The sequence below is a fragment of the Xenopus tropicalis genome, chromosome 8 (genome assembly GCF_000004195.4).
Source record: "Xenopus tropicalis strain Nigerian chromosome 8, UCB_Xtro_10.0, whole genome shotgun sequence".
NCBI lineage: Eukaryota > Metazoa > Chordata > Amphibia > Anura > Pipidae > Xenopus > Xenopus tropicalis.
In genome coordinates, this window is record NC_030684.2 from 108,265,805 (window position 1) to 108,286,037 (window position 20,233).

Below are 20,233 nucleotides of genomic sequence, written 5' to 3' on the forward strand. Positions count from 1 at the left end.
TATTTCTTTGCACTATGGTGATTGGCTATTTAGTTGATTAGCCAGGTTAGAAAATTTCAGTCGGATAATGATAAAATCTGCCCATGTAATGTGTATCAGATGATATCCTTGGGGGCCTACAGTGGAAATCACTTTCATATGATTGGTCTGCCAACTATTTCATGTTCAGAACATCCTCCGATTTGTATTTTTAGGGCTGTATCCTACAATTTCAGTCATAATGTTAGTTTTAAATCATTGCATTTAAACATACAACTGATATCAGAACGTTCGTCAGAAGAAGACTAAGATCTGAATATATAAGGCCAGCTTAATGCTAAAATATTTGCTTTGGAGAATTTTGCAAGCAACCCTAACAATGTTGAGCTCACAGTCTACACATGCATAAGATCACAATACCTTTTTATAACTTACATTAAACATTATCTTCCTTGTGGTTTGAGATGTGCAACAGAGTTCAAACCAGAATTTTCAGTTGATTATTACTTGGAACACTGTTTCCGGAAACAGAACTAATTGCACTAAAGCTGGCGAATACAGTAAGAACCAAATAGGATCATTATTGATCAGTTTAGCTACACAAAGGCAGCTAAATCAACCAAAATGGCAGTGAATATGAACTTTGGCTGACTTTGCAAACAGAAGTTATTTATAACTATACTTGCACAGAGATCAGCACAAGGCATTATGCATATTAAAGGAGCAGTTTACCTACAAATAAAACAATGGGAAATTTAGGCTAAAACCTCCTAAATCCACTGTCACCAGCAGCAATTCACAAAATATGTAAACAACATCCTGGACATACACATATGATACAGATGTATATAAAAATGTCTAGGTTCCAATTGGAAAAGGATCTGCCGCCAGTTATAAAGGGTTTTCTTGTTGTATGCAATGAGAAAGATCGGCTCTCAAAATTTACCTCAAAATATCCAGCCCCATAAGCTGTAGTGTTGTGCCTCTCCCAAAGGTTTGTCACTTAATGGAAGCTGCAGGCACTATTGTTTATTGCCAAGTCAGTGCCAGCCTCATGATACTTGTGGCCCACAAAGGTAGAGAGGGGACGATGGACCAAGGATATAAAATTAAACGGTAACTATTGCAAAAATGAAAAAATAATATGAGCCTTATTTCATGGAGATAAATAGAATCTATTAGAAATGTTGTACTGTTTCTTTTTAAACACTGGGCAAATGTGCAACTTATAGCAACCAGTCAGTGATTAGCTTTATTTTTCATCCATCTGAAGGTAGAATAATGAAAGTAAAATTCTGATTATTATCATGGGATGCCCAGTTGCAAATTTATCGGGGGAGCCTTAACTTTTCCACGCAGGAGTTAAATTCAAGTTTTGATTGACAGGTTAAATGCATTAGTGTACTCTTACTTTGCACAGACAATATATTAATGTTAACTGTCTTTCAAAGTAACAGATTGTGACACAAAGTAGCATGTAGAAAGATATACTGTTGAGAGGATAAAGAGTAACTTATTTTAGAAACAGTACAGAATTTCCAACTGATTACATTTACAAAGTTGCTTAATAATATGAAAAGAAATTTATTTCCATAAAATGAAACATTTCATGATCACAATAGTTCTCCTTTTTAGCAAAATAATTAAAGAAGGAAAGTAATTTTGGCATTTTACTGCCTATAGATTTGCCACACAAAAAAGGAGAAAAGATATCCTGTGTTTCTTTTGATAGAGGACTCGGTGCAGCATTACTGTAAGTGCTTATGGCTGTATTTACATAGATCTTTCTGATAAAACTTACTTAGTTTTTACCTTTCCTTCTCCTTTAAATAGCCTTACTTTAGATGTAGTGGGTACTAATGTATTAAAGGACTGTTAACATACATAGGATAGATACAAAGCAATTTTAAGGATTTTATACCTGTTTTAATCTACAGTTACGGGTCTCTATAGGTCTGCAGTATGTTCTGACCATTGGCTAGGTCAGATCAGCCCAATTTGGACCGCTGAGGGGTGGTCAAAACGGGGCTGCTTCTTTGGCAACAGGACCAAACAAGCGGATCTCTGAGGGAGTGCTGCAGAGCATTTGCTTTCTTCCACTTCTTCATTCTTTAATGACCCCAGGCTGACACATGCACAGCAGAGTAAAAAAACAAACAAAAAACCCTAAAACCCTGCTTTTTAGTAAAAGCTTGGCATTTCATACTGTGCATTCACACCCAGAGCAAAAAAGGGAGACGCAGGAAGATGATCTCTCCATAGTGCTTACTCCCCACTTCTCTGTATGGGAGTGGGGGGGGGGGGGGGGGGGAAGAGAGGTTTGTTCGAACATGCGCACGGGGGGGGGGGGGCGGTATTGGTGAATGGGGGGCAGCCTCAGAGCGCCCAGATTTCAAAAAGAATGTTGTGCACGTGTCTTTGGGTGCCTATGTCGAAATGTGCATTTGTTTGCAATGATGAGAAATTAGGTATTAATGATGATGAGAAATCCTGGACTGCACCATTATATCCCTATAAAAGGACACAATGTTAAATGAAATATACATTTAAAAGAGTTACAAAAGCAAAGCCGTTTCATGGTATCTATTATCCAGAAACCCATTATTAAAAAATGTCCAAAATACTGGAACGCCACTTCCCTTGGAATCCTATTTAAACAAGCAATTATTTTTCTTTCTTTTTTTTTAATGTTTCCTTTATCTCTATAATAAGAGTACTGTGTACTTGATCATAACTAAGCTGCAGAAATCCAAATTAATCATATTGGGTCTTACTTAGTGTTCTTTAGGAGCCTTTGGGAATGGTACTCCATAAAGACTCCTTGTCCAAAAATCCCAAGCATTCCGGATAACAGATCCCACACATGCACAGCCGAAATCCTATTCGACCGGATGGACACTAATACTAAATATCCATTAAACCTCTACCAAACCTAGGCTTCTATAAAGTACAGCTTCAAATTGATAGGAACAAAGGTGGTTGATTACTATAGCCTGACGTCTTCTCTGTTTATAAACCGCCCGAAAAAGCACGCTGCCTCGCAATGGCCTTCGGAATTTGTAGTCAAATTTCCTGCCGTGTCATCCAGTAAGTAATAAAGACGAAACTACATTTCCCAGCAAGACGCAGGGTCCGCCCTTGTTCTTTCATGGAAACGTAGGAGCGAGTAATAAGCGACGGAAGGGTTTTGCTGTGGCCTATGGCTAGTAAATGATGCGTGCTCTTAAGCCAATCGTAAGCGCGAACGAATGATATATGGGCGGAGCTAAAAATATAGTACCGTAGAGTGGCCAATAGGAAAGGAAAGGTGGGTGCCGGCGCGGGTGGAAATTGGGGTCCGGAGAGGCGCAGTTTTAGGACGGAGGGAGTGAAAGCGAAGATGCCGGTTCATTCACGGGAAAAGAAGGAAAGTAACCACAATGATATGGAGGTTGACTATCCGGAAAATGAAGGCACTAGTTCCGAAGAGGACGATTCGGATAGTTCCAGCGGGAGCGAAGAGGGAGACAGCTCGGGTAAGCAGCTGACTGCTCCAACACTGCTCGCAACACGCACATCTACACGGCTGCACTACCGCCTGTGGCCGCTAGTTGTTTCATGGTGGGACGGCTGCGGGCTCAGGGATTTCACATCCTGCGGATCCCTGGTACTTGGCTAGTTCAGTGATAGAGCGGCCACCAGTGGAATAAAGGCGCTTTGCTGTTCTTCCTTTGCCGCAAAGCAATGCTGTGCTGTGGTGCAGTTATTCACAGGGACTTCTTGGTTATGGAAGCTCTGTCTTTTCAATATGAGGCAACCCCCCTCACATCTTGACAGGCAAGGCACATGCTGGATGTGATTCCCCTCAGAACAGTGATCCTTCCCTGTGTATCGGTGCCATTGATTTCCATTCATAGAACGTATCAGTGTGTCAGTAGCCATTTACATCTTAGGTCCCATTATCAAAGGTGCCTCTTGGGGTAGGAAACAAGTGCTAAAGGCATATTGTAATGTAGCAATTGTTTATAGGTAAGATAGAGATAGAAACTTAATGGACAGTCAATGTTTTTGTGAGATCCTTCTTCAGATGTTAGTTTAAAGCAGGGATCTTCAACCTTTTGGACTCATGAGCCACATTTAAATGTAAAAATAGTTGTGGAACAACACTAGCATTCAAAAATTTCATGGGAGTGCCAGATAAGGGCTGTGATTGGCTATTTGATAGCCTCTATGTGGACTGGCAGCCTCCAAACCAAGAATTCAAAAAATAAGCACCTGCTTTGAGGCCTCTGGGAGCAACATCCAAGGGGTTGGTGAGCAACATGTTGCCCCGGAGCCACTGGTTGGGGATCACTGGTTTAAAGAGACAGTGAACCCCCCTCTGCACTAGTGCAATGAATAGGCTTGTGTTGAACACTGCCTATTGATTTAATCACAAAAAATCTATGGATTTTATTATTACTTGAGCTAAACAGGGAAACTAAAGTTTAGAGTAACTAAAGATGAATTACCAGGATACAGCCCTTGTCTGTGCTTATGAAGCAGGAAAACATTATGCAGGGGGATCGCCTCTCGACCAAAGCACAGGTCTCGCAGGCTGATTCTCCCCCACATTTATAGGGGAGAGTTCTCCAAGACACATTTTTAAATATAAAAGACATTAAAGTCATTAAATCAGGGATCCCCAACTTTCTATACCCATGAGCCACATTCAAATGGAAAAAGTTTTGTAGAGCAACATAAGCATGAAAAAAGTTCCTGGAGGTGCCAATGAGAGCTATAATTGGCTATTTGATAGCCCCTATGTTGACTGGAAGCCTACAGAAGGATCTGTTTGGCAATTACACTGGGGTTTATGCAATCAAAACCAGAAATTCAAAAATAAGCTGTATCAGGAGCCAATTAGCCCGCATGGTTTTAGCTCTTGGAAGAAAACCAACTTTGCTTATAGTGCCCTGTCTGCAAACCTAGGCCCACAGAACTCTGATGTAGGCTGCCCCTTTCTCTTCCATTCAGATCATCTTGTTCATTTGAGAATTTTACCATTTGCTTTGGGTGTCTGTCTGTCTATCTATCTCATCATGTGCATGCTGAAAACCCATAAACAGAGGACCTCTGTAAAGCACCACAAACAATACAGATGTTTACAAAATTTTGCTCCATCACTTAAGTTGGCCACACATTCTCTTTAGATGCCCCCTTAGCTCATGTTTGATGCATTGGCATATTGTAAGTCAAAGTAGCTGCAGCAAAGGTCAGTTTATTTGGGCCAAACAGTACTGTTTGGCTATTCACATGTATATCCAAATAATATGAATTGCTGGTGGAAAGGCAATGCATAAGCCTTTCCATAGGTGATTCCCTTTATTGCCAGTAAAACAGTTTCTGAGGTAGATTCGTTGCCCACAGTAGCAGATATTTATTGTGGGCGACTAATCTCCTTATGGGACATTACCCTTAGTCCTTCTGCAGGCAGGGCATGAATTTATGTAGAGAAGGAATGTGTTTTGGAGTCTAGAAATGTAAACCTGTTCTTTTTTGTGCTTGCTGAGATACTGAGGCCTTTTCATTAGCAAGAAACAGGAGCTCACACCTACATTGATTGATTGGTCTGCTGGATGTTGGATTGTACATGATTTTTGTCTTGCCCATCACTAGTATTTGTAAGCTTCTTGAAAGAGCTATTTTAGCTTCCAGACTAAAATTCCTTCCTGACCGACAGATGCCTGTGGGTACATACAACGCTTCACTTGTAGTAGTGGTAAATTACCTTGTGTAAAAATTGTCTGTAAATGTATGGCTTCTCTCTCTGCCCTATCGATATTTCCATTTACTCTCTAGAGGAAAATATTCTGTGAACATAATAAAAGGGCTCAAAATGTTGCTGTCTAATTGGGAAAATTACATATGTTTATATAAAAGGCATTGTTCTTCTTTAAATGGGGAGGTGTACCCCTTTGTTCAACATGAGTTCTTTGAATGGGGCTTATGCCAAACATACTTTTTGCCTATTGTTTTAATCACAAGCGTCTACATATTTTGTAATTCCTTGAGCTAAACAAGGCAAATGGGGAAATTGAAGCTACTCTATGGTTGGTCCTAGCAAGGGAGATCATTTAGATTTCCAGTGCACATATAATCCCCTCCCCCCCCCCCCCCCTTGCATAATGGACTCCTGCTAACAAAACAGGTATAGTGGTGAATGGAGAGGATTATATGGTGGTAATCTAATTATCTACTTCACAAAGACCAAACATGGAGTAGGCTCAATCTCTCTGTTTGCCTGTTTAACTCAAGAAAAAACAAAATCATAGATTTTTCTGTAACTAAAACAATAGGAAAAAATATCTTTGTCACAAGCCAAAATTATTGTACTCACATTGAACCAAGGAGATATACTGCCCCTTTAAAGCAACTTCTACCATGGTGAATATTTGATAACATTCTCTTGCTTGTGATGGTACTTTTAAAAGTATATTTATTTTTGTTGTGTAGCCAATTCTCTACAGCAGTGCTGTCCAACTTTTGTGGTACCAAGGGCCATAATTTTTCCGGCCTACATGGTGGAGGGCCGATAATGGAAGCCAGTTTTGACCAGTCCCCTTTTTAAAACCACACCCACTTGAAACCACACCTATGTTATTGCATGGCCATAGCCATATTAACGGTGATAGCACAGCAAAAACCTGCCATACTCTGCCTTCCCTACCCTGCCTGTGTATGCCATACTCTGCCTGCCCTACCTTGCCTGTGTGTGCCATACTCTGCCTGCCCTACCTTGCCTGTGTGTGCCATACTCTGCCTGCCCTACCTTGCCTGTGTGTGCCATACTCTGCCTGCCCTACCTTGCCTGTGTGTGCCATACTCTGCCTGCCCTACCCTGCCTGTGTGTGCCATACTCTGCCTTCCCTACCCTGCCTGTGTACCATACTCTGCCTGCCCTATGCTGCCTGTGTGCCATACTCTGCCTGCCCTACCCTGCCTGTGTGTGCCATACTCTGCCTGCCCTACCCTGCCTGTGTGTGCCATACTCTACCTGCCCTATGCTGCCTGTGTGTATGGCACACACAGGCAGCATACAGTGACACAAACAGGTGTGGGGCCACACAGAGGGGGGTCGCGTGCCGCCAGTTGGACAGCACTGCTCTACAGTATTAGATCATTAGACTACTTTGGATATAGTGCTTTGACCATTCTTGTTTAAAGGAGAAGGAAAGGCTAATAAAGTGTTAATCTCAAGCTGCAGGCATACCTTCAGTTGTCTCAATAGTGCCCTTAAGTCTCCCCATACTTCACCTGTTCAGAAGATCAGAAGCCAAACAGGAAAAAAAAACGCTGAGCAGGGTAGAGAAGATTCTCATAATGCATCGCTCCTTCCCAGACTTGGCGACTTGTTACCTTAGGCGGCGCATGCGCACACAGCAGGAGCGTCTGGTTGCCATGGCGACGCAGCGACAGAGAACTCTGACATGCAGGTGGGGGGAGCGGGGGTGCGAGTGCGGGGAGCGGCGGAGGGTTTGTGGCAGGAGCGGGGAGCGGCGGGGAATGGGGGTGGGTGAGTATATCTCTTCCTGACAGTGCAGCGTTGTATGGCAGATGCGAGTAGCCGCCAAGCTGCGAGCGGGGGGGGGGGGGGGGTGCTGCCGGCGGAGGATGATCTCTGACATGCTATGGGGGGGGTTTGTGGCAGGTGAGCGGTGAACGGAGCGGAGGACACTGTGACATGCTGTGGGGTGGGGGGGGACACTCTGTGACATGCTGGACAAGATGGCGGCGCCGTTCACTGAAACAAGTATGTAGGTTCTAGTATGTGTATCTCTGTAAATGTTTCATTGGGCAAGCCAGAAATATAGTGTTTTTACACAGCAATAGTAGTACTATTTAATCGTGTGCTTAATAGATTTTGACTTTCCTAGTCCTTTAATTCTTATCTTGCAGAGATGGATGATGAAGACTGTGAAAGACGCAGAATGGAATGTTTGGACGAAATGTCTAACCTTGAAAAACAGTTTACAGATCTCAAAGATCAGTAAGTAGGCACTTGTGGCAGTTGTCACAGGATGGATATTGCGGTATAAATGCCATAAAGAGAACCTCCTCCTACTCAGTGATTTAATATAAAACTGTCTTTGTATCTGTTTGGTCTTCTTTACAAATGCAAAGTCCAGCAACTTACTGATATTGGTCTGTCCGCAGTCATGTCAGTCATTGTGCCTGATTCTGAGCTTTCGGAAGGAGCCAGTGCTACATGTTAGAACTGCTTTCAGATAACCCATTGTTTCTCCTACTCCCATGTAACTGGAGGAGTCCCAAGCTGGACTTGGATTTTTTACTCTTGAGTGCTATTTTGATATCTATACGAAAAAACGAAAAAACAGCAACGAAAAAGTCGCAACATTTTAGTTTCCAATCCGATTTTTTTTCCCATTCAGATTCATGGATTAGTAAATGTGCCCCTTAGAATTTGGTAAGGAGACAAAATTGAAAGCATGTCCTGACTGGTACGCTTTGGATTCTGGCAAATGCCAGAGGGGCTGCTTGTAAGATACCATAAATAGTGAATGTTTGGTGGGGGGGGGGGGGGGGATTGTTTGACCCTTTGTGTACTTGAAATGCCAGGGCCTATTTTGGATCCCAGTCCAGATTGAAACTATTTGTTCTAAGGCACAGCATTATGCAGCTTATGTACTGTCACATGTACTATTAGCGAATTGACCTTCGCTTGTTATTGTTATTTCTAGACTTTACAAGGAGAGGTTGAGCCAAGTGGATGCCAAACTGCAGGAGGTAATAGCAGGCAAAGCACCAGAATATCTGGAACCCCTTGCAAATTTACAGGAAAACATGCAGATCAGAACTAAAGTGGCAGGTATGAAAACTCATCATTGGTGAGGGCAAGAGGAGCTGACTATGATCAAAATGGCTGGTACTCCTGTGTGGTGGTGTTTCTCGTGTGTGTGTGTGTGCGCGTGATTTTGTATGTGTTATTTCTGCATATTATTTTTTTTTTTTTTAAAGAACTCTAAGTGGATATCTATGTATAACAATGCAAGATAAAATGTTTCCTTTTTTTTAAGGAATATATCGTGAGCTGTGCCTAGAGTCTGTGAAGAACAAACATGACTGTGAAATTCAAGCAGCACGCCAACACTGTGAGGTACACATTCTTTAGATAAAATGTATGTAATTAACATTTTGCAGCAGAAATACTTTCTTGGAACATAGTGAGTTTCTGTGGGCTTACAAGTTTGCTTTCCATGTTGAGTTTGGAGGCCTTTGCCATCAGGGCCATGTAAATGTTTTGCATTCCCAGAGAAGCTATTGCTGCGGTGCCTGGTTATAAAACGTTTATCCATTTATATTAACTTCACATTCCTTCAAAATTGTATATCAAGAACCAACAAAAGAATGTTTTTTAAATGTTTAATAAGCCCAATGCCTGTTTAACTTCCTTTACATTAGGGAGTATTTTAGGTGCCATTTTAAAGTTGCAGAACAATCTCCAGATATGCCCACTTGTGACACCTTTACAGTTAAGCTGCCTTTTATGGCATTGTATTTAATCTGAATCACTGGCAGTAATGCATTTAAATCGATTGCCATTGTATTTTCACATGATTCAAATGTTTTACCAGCAGGGATTCAAATTGACTTCAGTACATGCTGAGGTTATTTAGCACTGGTGACAAAATATCACATATGCCATCACTCTTGGTGCCACCATGTGCAGTCACCTTTAGGGATTGCTTTTTTTAATACTTTGTATTGCATTTACAGTATAACTGAATTTTACATTTCCCAGTGGACTACTTCAAAACAATGTAAATTCTGAGGAAAACATAAAATTCAGAAAGGAGAAAGCGCAGTTTGCCTGTGTGTGACCAGGAAAAATATTGCCCATTCCAGGAAAATATGAAATCTGTGTTCTACTCAATTTAGTTAAGCAAAACAAAATATAGCCATGATGCAGAACTGTATTAGACTTCTCTATGGCATCATGAGATTTAGATTGTTACATTTATACTGCAGTAGAACTAAATGCTCAGCCAGCAAAAAAAAAAAAAAAATCTGCACGTTTTTGCTAAAAAAACAAAAACACTTGGTAAATAATAAACTATGCATCAAACTTCATTTCAGAGTGAAAAGCTGTTGCTTTATGACACCGTTCAGAGTGAACTGGAAGAGAAAATACGTAGACTGGAAGAAGATCGCCACAGTATTGATATTACCTCTGGTAAATGGAAATGCGTAGTTTCTTTATCTATATTTTGAGTAGATGGGGGGGGGGGGGGAAATGTAAAAACAGTATTAAATGTGGATTTAAATGTATTTATATTTAGGGCTCTGGCACACGGGGAGATTAGTCGCCCGCGACAAATCTCCCTTGTCACGGGCGACTAATCTCCCCGAACTACCATCCCACCTGCAAAAATGTAAGTCGCCGGTGGGATGGCACATGCTGCAGAGGCGATTTCTGCAAAACCGGCGAAATTGCCTCGAGGCAACTTCGGCGATTTGCCGACATCGCCTGTGCAGCGTGTGCCATCCCACCGGCGACTTACATTTTCGCCGGTGGGATGGTAGTTTGGGGAGATTAGTCGCGGGCCACTAATCTCTCCATGTGCCAGAGCCCTAAGGAGCACGTTACACAGCATAAACAATGAATATGTGTGTTTTGCGTAAATGTGATAGGGACCTTAGATTGTATTAGCTCATACAGGGATGAGGGTAAATAATGAACAGTTTAAAGTGCTCTGTACTGTGTCCACTATATATAGGATGATAATAACAAGCAATACAAAGGCAATTTATCCTGACAATTTTTAAATGAATATTGGTTACTTTGATTAGGAGCACTAATCGTGCTTGTGCAGACAGCTGCACATCCTTCAAAATGTGGTATGCTTCACGATAAAGTCTTGAGCACTATTAAACAAAAATATGCATATTCACCATCTTTAGCTTTTTTTTTTTTTTTTTTTTTATTCCTCTGCTTTACATATTACATAGGAAGAGTACAATAATAGCGTAAGCACCTTTCCCTTGTCAGCAAAAAAAAAGAAAAAAAAATTATCACCATAAGAACATACCTCTTTGCTATAAATCAACATTGTTATGATTGTATCCCTTTAAATCCTTTCATATTAAATGTTTTTTTTTTTTGTTTTGTTTTTAAGAGCTCTGGAATGATGAGTTACAGTCAAGGCGGAAAAGAAAGGACCCCTTTAGCCCAGATAAGAAGAAAAAGCCAGTAGTTGTGTCTGATATCCTTTGTGCAGAGTTAAGGTGGCCATATACGCACCGATATTTTGTTATGAAACCTAGTTTTGTACGGTATTCAGTGCGTGTATGGCGGATTGGCAAGACGACCAATATTGTAGGAGCGTTGGATATTGGTCGGCTCGTCGATCAGGTGGGACGAAAGATTTTGCTTGGGCCCCGTTGAAGGCGCCCAAGCAAAATCTGCATTTAAGGCTGAATCGTCAGGTGGAGGTGGATTCTCTATTGTTTCTACCTTCATATCTGACGATTCAGCCCTGAACATCAGTGAAGGCAACAAATTATCTTTCTTTTGACCAATGGTCCCAGGAAAGATCTTAATTGTAAAGTGTATGGCCGCCTTTACAGTTACAGGCAAATTTCTTTTACTAGGTGAGGACGCTGGCACATGGGGTGTTTTGTTGCCAGAGAAGAACATTATTTAAGGGAGCATCTTCACACAATTAAGCATTTCAACTGATTTGCAGCAGTTCACACACTCTGCAGTATAAAGGTATTTTCATGCATTTTGTTGGCCATGTGGCTAAATCCAAAAAAGTTGTGTATTTTGTCCCTAGTCTAGATATTTAGATATCTCAAGTTTTTCTATATATATTAGAATCCTTCTCATATAGCAGAATTCCACATCTATTAAGGTTCAGAGTTGGCACGCAGTAAGCAAACTGTCTCCCTGTTCTGTTTTGTATTTATGTATGGTATGTAAGAGTTCTTATTTTTGCTGTTCGTTATGTTGTATCTTATGGCTTATTCAAATTACTATTTATACTTACTGTTGATTGTTGTGTTAGGATCCAGTCAGAGCAGACTCAGTTTTCAATTGTATTATGTTCCATTGTATAGCTTAAGACATAATAGTTTTTTTCCTAAATATTTCCACGTCCATATATAGTTTATATGTTACAAGACTTGGATATACTTGAAGACTGGACTACAATAAGAAAGGTAATAAAAGTGTATATGCTATCTATCTCTGTCAAAAATGAATACCAACCAAGCTTTTACAGGTTTGTGCTTTTTCTGTTTTGAATCCTGTAATTTTCATGTTATTAAGGTTTTTGGAGCTGTTGCTAGGTTCCATCCAAAAAACCTATTGAAATCCATTTTTTTTTTTTTTGTTTGAAGTTTCTTTTAAATATTGTCTTAAGAAAATCTTATGGGAGAAAAATGAAGCCATGGTGGTCACATGATGACTTTGGTCTGTTCTTTAAGAAATATATTTGCCTGGTTGTTTTTTAGTCAGATGACACATGTTCACCTCACTTTCCAAATAGTGCCACAGAGTCTTGGTTGGATTGAAATAAGAAATTAGGGCTTTCTCCTTTTTTTTTTTTTTTTTTTCTTGAGACACTCCAGCGTTACTGTGGCCTTGTGTTTGGGAGAATTTTCCTAGTGAAAGATAAGCCCAAGCTTTAGTTTTCTTGGTGTATTTTCCACTTTCCATTCTGTTTACAAAAAAAGTGTCCAGTTCCTGCTGATGAAAAACAGCCCAAGGTATGATGCTGCTACCACTACTATGTGCTACTGCATGTACAGGTATCGGACCCCTTATCTGGAAACCAGTTATCCAGAAAATTCCAAATTACGGAAAGGCCATCTCCCATAGGCTCCATTATAAGCAAATAATTCTAATTTTTAAAAATGATTTCCTTTTTCTCTGTAATAATATCACAGTACCTTGTACTTGATCCTAACTAAGATATAATGAATCTTTATTGGGGGCAAAACAATCCTATTGGGTTTATTCAATATTTAAAGATTTTTAACAGACCTAAGGTATTTAGATCTAAATTATGGAAAGATCCCTTATCCGGAAAACCCCAGGTCCCATGCATTCTGGATAACAGGTCCCATACCTGTATGTGTGTTTGGCTTCTTTTATGTTACACCCTTCCATACAGTCATGTGTTGTTTGGAAGTCTTGATTGGTTAACTGGCGGCCCTTAACTTCTGTGTAAAATTTGCTATTGAGTGAATTGGTCAAGAGGGTCTGAATACTATTTTTTAGTTAAATGCTGTCTTTATTGCTATTTGACTGTAGTATCGCAGTACAAGTTTTTTTTTTAATATTCTTTTTTAGGCAATGGCTTCATTTGGACCTCACAGGGTAAAACCTGAAGGTAAGTTTCTACTTTATTATTTTTTTTTCTTTTTATTGGAAAGAAAACCATCTATTTATTTTTCTTCTGCAGAGGCAAACCTCCTGACCCACAATCCCAACTTCTGCCCGTTGTGCCATGTTAATAAAATGCAGAGTAGCACAGTGGGGGCTGGTGACAATCCTCTCTGGCCTCTAGCAGCTAGTAACATGCACAATCTGGTTCTGACATGTGCATGCATCTACCCAATGAGAGAGTTGGGAAAAGACATCAAGCTGCCAACTCTGCTGCACTGCTGTGCATTTTACTAGCATATACATGTAGACAGGGCATTATGGGGAATGCGGTTAAATAATGGGGCCACTGCAGGGAATGTATGATATATACATTGGTTTCCATGTCTTTTAGGGAACAGCATACTAACTAGTTTAATACCTATGTTAGATGGCTGTTTTGTGGGTGCAGCAGGATATATTTCCCAACATTATCTAATCTGTAGTAGTTTGCTCTTTTTTTAATCTTTGCAAAAAAAAAAACAATTCTGTTGGGTTTAAATAGTGGTGTGTTTTTTTTTTTTTTTTTTAGTAGACAGCGTATGGAGATCCAAATTACAGAAAGACCCATTATCCGAAATACCCTTGGCTCCAAGAATTCCGGATTATGGTTCCTATATCTGTAATAGCATAGTAGTAAAAATCTGGCAGGCTGGCTATACAAATTTATAGTTGTGTGAAAAATGTTACAATATAAAGACTGAATTTACTGACACGTTGATTTAACTAATCATATTTTTTTTTTAGTTGCCACCCACATTCTGAGACTTGCTATTCTACTATTGTTTATTAGGAATATCAAAAATTGTGGGGTTTTTTTTTTTTTTCAGTTACAGTCAAGATGGAAAAACATCAGCACAGTGCCAGATCAGAAGAAGGTCGGCTGCATTATGATGGAGAATGGTATGGTCGAGGACAGACAATTTGCATTGACAAGAAAGATGAGTTTCCGACTAGGTAAGGTTATTGGGTATGGGGTGTGGTATGAGGTGGAGTTGGAGTAAGTTTATTTTTTGCACTGAAAATTCATTCTCAGAATATATTGTGTTCATAAATACAAATAAAAGAAGACTTATCTTTGCCTGGGCATTTCATATAGCCATCAAGTACAGAATAATTTACTTATGATGGGTAAATGAATAATAAAGGAATCAAAAGTTGACATTGGCCTTATTGTACAGTATGACATTTTTTTTTCCAGGGGGCGTGGGAGGAACATAAAATTTACAATGCGCTTCAAAACCTGCCGCAAGCTCTAATAGATTAGCCCGATATCAGGAGAAGGTCCACTCGTTTGGCAACTTCACCAAAGGAGTGGATCTTAATGTGCATGGCCACCTTCTGGGTGGCTAAAATTGTCAATTTCTGCTATTGTGCAGCCATATTTCAAGGTTTGGTTGTAACTGACTGTAAATGTGACTGTATATGTCATTTTCATCAAATCTGCAACATTTCTAATATACACTTTTTTTTTTTTTTTCCCTCAACTTTAGTGCCGTTATAACGACAATAAACAGCGATGAGGTTTGGTTTAAGAGACAAGATGGCAGTAAATCAAAGCTGTACATCTCCCAGTTACAGAAAGGGAAATACAGTATCAAGCATATCTGATTGATACCATCATCTGCTACAGGCAGTGTCTCGCTGTGGCCCCTCTTGCAACAGGAACTGTGCCATTTTATGGAATTCTATGTATTTAACTACCTTAATTTCTTGTATTTGCAAGTATTACTGCAACTGTGTAAGTGAGTGCGTAATGTGTAATATCATGGCTATAAGTATGTGACTGCTTACATGTGTACCTTGTCAAGGTAATAATCAGTGTGGATATTTATATACTGTTGGGTACAATGTCTGATACCTCCTGACCTCATAGATTGCCAAAACCACATTAAAATGGGCAGCCACAGTTAATGCTTAATATAGGTTACAAGGCATTGTGGCTTAAAGGGACACTAAGTGTGCAATACTGTTTACAAAAACCTGCGAGCTCTTTTTTGGGGCAGGGAAACCGAAAAGTTTCCATAGCAAACATGGTAGAAGTTGAATGATTTAAGTACAGTATTTCTACAGCAGGGTGGAAAAAGCCATGTTTCCTCTGAATAGTATTCTCTCACATGTTGCTACTTATGGTGTGCATATCCCCAGGCTTCATCTGTGCTGCTTGGAACTGCTGGAAACATCTTAACTTTTTTTTTTTTTTTAATTAAACCAGGAGCAAAACCTAATCATCTGAGATGTGCCACTGCATGTGAAGCTTTTATAACTGTGACTATGGCCATTATTCCTTTTTTGTTTCCCTAATGTAAGCATATGTATTTTAGCATTAGTGTGTCCTTGTGTCAAATATCTATCAGATCATATTTTAAAACCCATTTGGAGCGCGCACAGTTTTCAAAAAACTGAGCCAGTGACTGCTGTGTGCCACCAGGGATGTTTTATATGCTCACATGTTTCAGGTACTTAATTAAAGGCATAAAGCATTCAGATTGGGAGCCTTTCATTGCAGTTCCCTGATCCTCCAAAAATATTGGATTCAGTATGAGCTGAAATGTCACCTTTTAAGTTTGTCCTTTTTAAAGGGAAAATAAGCAATGTTTTATGTCAGTTTTCCTATATATAGACACACAATTGTGCTTTTTCTGCATATTGGCACTTAGAAAATGAGTGAAAGCCACCATGATGTTAGTTTCAAATAAGGAATATTTCGTATGCCAAAACCGACAGCAATGTGTTGGTGCTAACGCATTGTTGCAGTTCAGTCTCTATAGAACGTTTTAGCCAACCCTAGCAAACTGGCAAATGCCACATGTGTATAAGAAAAGAAGGAATGTTCTGTGAACATAGGAAGCTTTTCATTTACTATCCCATGAGCAGTAAAGTAAAATATAAACTCTCTAGTGTGTTGTTTTCCTTAAATTCCTATACCTAGCTTGTACAGGTAGTGAACCCGTTGCTATACGCAGGACATTCTGTGTTTAAAACAAACACATAAAAAGATATTCTTGATCTCTGGGAAAGCACAAGATGCATCCATGAATAATAAAGCACAGACCAAACCAAACCAAACCACAAAAGGGGGCTTTTCTTTTAAAGGTGGCCATACCCAGGCAGATTTAACCTGCCGATTTGAGTCCTTTAGACGGATGTGGCAGATTATCTGCCAGTGTATGGGGCCCCCTGATGGGCATCCCTGACCGCTATCTAACTGAGAATCGGACAGGTGTTGATTGGGCAGGTTTGATTTTCTCGTGTGATCAGGGCCCGCATGGGCTCATTGATGTGGTCTTCGGTCCAATGGTGCCTATGCCCGCTGTTGTAATTCGATCATTTGGCCCTTTCTGGATAATGGGTTTTCAGATATTGTATACTATACCTGTACAAAACAAACTCATTTTTATATTTATCATTATTTGTGGTATACTATTTGAAAAACAATACTCTTTATGAAGGTGAAGTACCCCTTTGGGGGATATTATTGACAGAATAAAGCATTTACATGTACCTAAAACAGAGAGTGATGTTGTGTAAGACTTTTTAGTTTTAAAGGAAAATACTTCTGCTCCTGAAAAAATGAATTGCTTCTTATTATGTATTACCTGGTACAAGTGTTGGAATGTTGCTTTTTGTCCCTAAAGTACTCACTTGAGCAATTTTGGGCTGGCAATCATCAATCCTAGCTCTGTCAGGAGCTTGTCATTCAAATGCATAGGTGGCCAGGTCAGACACTTCTGCCAACAGGTCTCGGTTTGTGCTAGTGGTGATAGCAGACAAGGCACTTTGTTGTTTTGCAGGACGTCTCCTCTCCTGCAGGCAATAATGCGCCCAAAAACACCTGAATGAATGGATATCACCATGTAAATCACTTTACATGCCTTACACTGACATAATTCTAGGGAAATCCTAAGGCAGAGGTTTCCTGTGGGCTACAAAGAGCCTGCAATCACCCTCCGCCTTAGGGCAATGACACATGGAGCTACGTGTCGCGGCTACAAAATAGACAATACTAATAATAGTAGAAACTATTTTCAGTATAGTCTGTGGCAGGGTATTTTCTGGCATTTTTTAGCCACGACAAGTAGCACAGTGTGTCATATCCCTTATCGCCAAGCGAGCGAATCTTCACCCGATATCCCCACCTACGGGTGGCGATATCAGGGAGGCATGTAGGCGAATTCTGCACGCGGCAATGGGCAATGGGGCAGTCGGTTCGGGGACCACATCAACGAGCCGATGCGGTCCTCGATCCGACTGGATTTTCTAACCTGGCCGATCGATATCTGGCCAATTTCAGGCCAGATATCGGTCGGCCAGGCCCCTCGGTTCTGCCCCTACACGGGCCGATAAGCTGCCGAATCAGTCCAAGGGACCGATATCGGCAGCTATAATCGGCCCGTGTATGGGGGGACTTTTAGTGTCTTTCAAGACAATTACCCTTTACATTGAATACATTGTTGACTTAAGAGGCCTTTGATTTAGCTGTAAAAGTTGAAACAATACCAGCTATAGCTGAGGCAGGCTAATTAACAATTACATTTTGGTTATATATATATATATATATATATATATATATATATATATATAACATGACTAAATAACAAAGCACTATTAAACCTTGTGCAATAAAGACAAAATTAAGTAAAACATTATCCCTTTGAGTTTTTAAACCTGACTCCAATCCAAGTTACAAACCAGAACATAGATTATAATGTGATTTATACACAGAGTTTAAATGAAGCAGGTGACATATTCTTGACAGCACAAATTGTGATCATCAGTGTATTGTATTTTATTGTATGAAATGTCTATCAAATATATGAAATTGTTTGTACTGGTGTTTTAGGCCTCTGGGATATTGCCACTTATGAATTTGTTAATTAAGTGCAAACAAAATGGAGAGAAAGAGATTGCTAGGTGCCAGTGGAAATATTGTACAATATTAAGCACTTATTAAACAATGGCACACGGTTGGCCAACTACTGCTTCTCACTTTTGTGCATCTTTAGTCACCTCTGTGATGCATTTTTTATCAAAATGCATCAGTTAACAGCGCAAAACAGATTTTTTTTAAACTATTACATTTGATGTGGGGCTAGCCTTATTCTTAGTTTCCCAGATGCCCTCAGCCATGTGACTTGTGCTCTGATAAACTTCAGTTTCTCTTTACTGCTGCACTGCAAATTGAGATCACCCTCCTCCCCCCCAGCAGTCGATCAGCAAAACAAAAAGCAGGTTACAAGATAACAGCTTCCTGACACCTATCTAAAAATCATCCCATGCCCCACTTAGTGGTAGGTATGAGAATAGCATTCAATAGTAAAACACCCAAGTCCAGCCATGATTTATTAAGTTATCTTGAGTAGGAGATTCAATAGTTTATCTGAAAGCAGTTCTATTGTGTAGCGCTGTTTTTTGAACCTCAGACTCGGGCAGAATGCACTGAGATGGCCGCCTACTCACCAATATTACAACTAAAAAAAAGTGGTAGAATTATTTGCAATGTATGCAGTGTAGTTTAGTAATAAACTACACCATGACAATCATGACATGATCATGCTAGGACAGTAGAGGAAAAAATTCTGTGGGAAGAACATTCTGACCCTGTGTTTATTTTAAAATGAGATCTTTTATCCCAGCTAACAAATATAGGCCAATCTGTGAGGAGTAGGAACATACAGATCAAATAAACGGCACTTTTCTAAATTTCCCGTATCTCAGCACCCTATCCTGTAGCTAGATATCCTCATGTCTGTATCAGAACCATACATTTGTTTATTGTAAATATATATCAGTTTGACATGTAAATTGTTTCTCTCAAATTCATGTTAGAAATAAGAGAACTGCTTGTAATCTGTTGTAATGAAACAGTCGGCAGCTGTAAAATCCACATTTGGAAATATCTATAGGGGGTTTTATACAGAGGGTTGGACTGGGGTGTGGGAGGCCCACCAGGGTTGCTACCCCAGGGGCACCCACACCCCCTCTGGGGTCCCCGCCACCCTCCCACCCTACCGCCAGCACCTTACCCCCCGACATGCACCTAATACTTCCCTTGCCTCATGTCCCTGCCATCAAAAAAAGAATAATGACAAGGAATATTTACTGAAATCTAACACCGCATAGAAAATAACCACATTCTGATTCATTTTCAGCTGCATGAAATGGGTATCCACCCAAAAATTGTTTTTATATTAAAATATAATTTTAAGCAAATTTCTAAGGAATTTAACAATTTCAGTAGTTTTAAAGTTAATTGAAAAGTAATTTCATTGGAAGGAAGTAATTGTTTATCACTTTGTATTTATTTTATTTATCATTTTGTATATATTGCAAGTTGCTTAGATTACAGTTTTTGGCATATTGTGACACTTTAGGAAATGGCCACAGTATTGCTTTTTCATTTTGACAATACCCATTCAGGCCGATGACTTTGCTTTCATACATACTGTATCCATGCAATTCCATATGGGCCGGCTAGGTGGCACTGTCCTCCCAGCTATTCTAGAATGTTAAACATCTTCCTTAGTTATATTCTTGTTTTAGTTGGAGTCCTAGGAAATAAGGTATGTGGCTGAAAAAAAGAACATTATTGGAACCCTTCTATTGCATTGTGTTCAAGATTTCAAATCACAAAGGACAAGGTCAGCTTTAAACAGTCCCCAAAATATTTATATTTATTTACAAACCTTCCTTCAAATAATTATGAAATGCTGAATTCCCTGCCGAGTTTAATGCAGTCATTACTGCATACTATACTATTGTTGGCTGGCTTTGCTGCTTTGTTTTCAAATAGAGTTTGGGTCCTCTATGATCCCCCAGCGAATGGGGAAAGGCTACCATGGGCTT

The 20,233-nt window shown here is 39.9% G+C and overlaps 1 protein-coding gene across 1 annotated transcript; it reads left to right on the forward strand.

The window, feature by feature from the left end:
- Positions 1 to 3,296: 3,296 nt before the first annotated feature.
- brms1l (BRMS1 like transcriptional repressor) lies at positions 3,297 to 16,898 on the forward strand. The gene is given in 10 exon segments (NM_001102896.2): positions 3,297 to 3,494; positions 7,897 to 7,987; positions 8,700 to 8,827; positions 9,036 to 9,115; positions 10,096 to 10,192; positions 11,136 to 11,222; positions 12,116 to 12,180; positions 13,316 to 13,355; positions 14,218 to 14,344; positions 14,881 to 16,898. Coding segments are annotated over 10 exon segments (969 nt in total). The 5' UTR covers positions 3,297 to 3,358; the 3' UTR covers positions 14,999 to 16,898.
- The last annotated feature ends 3,335 nt before the right edge of the window (positions 16,899 to 20,233 follow it).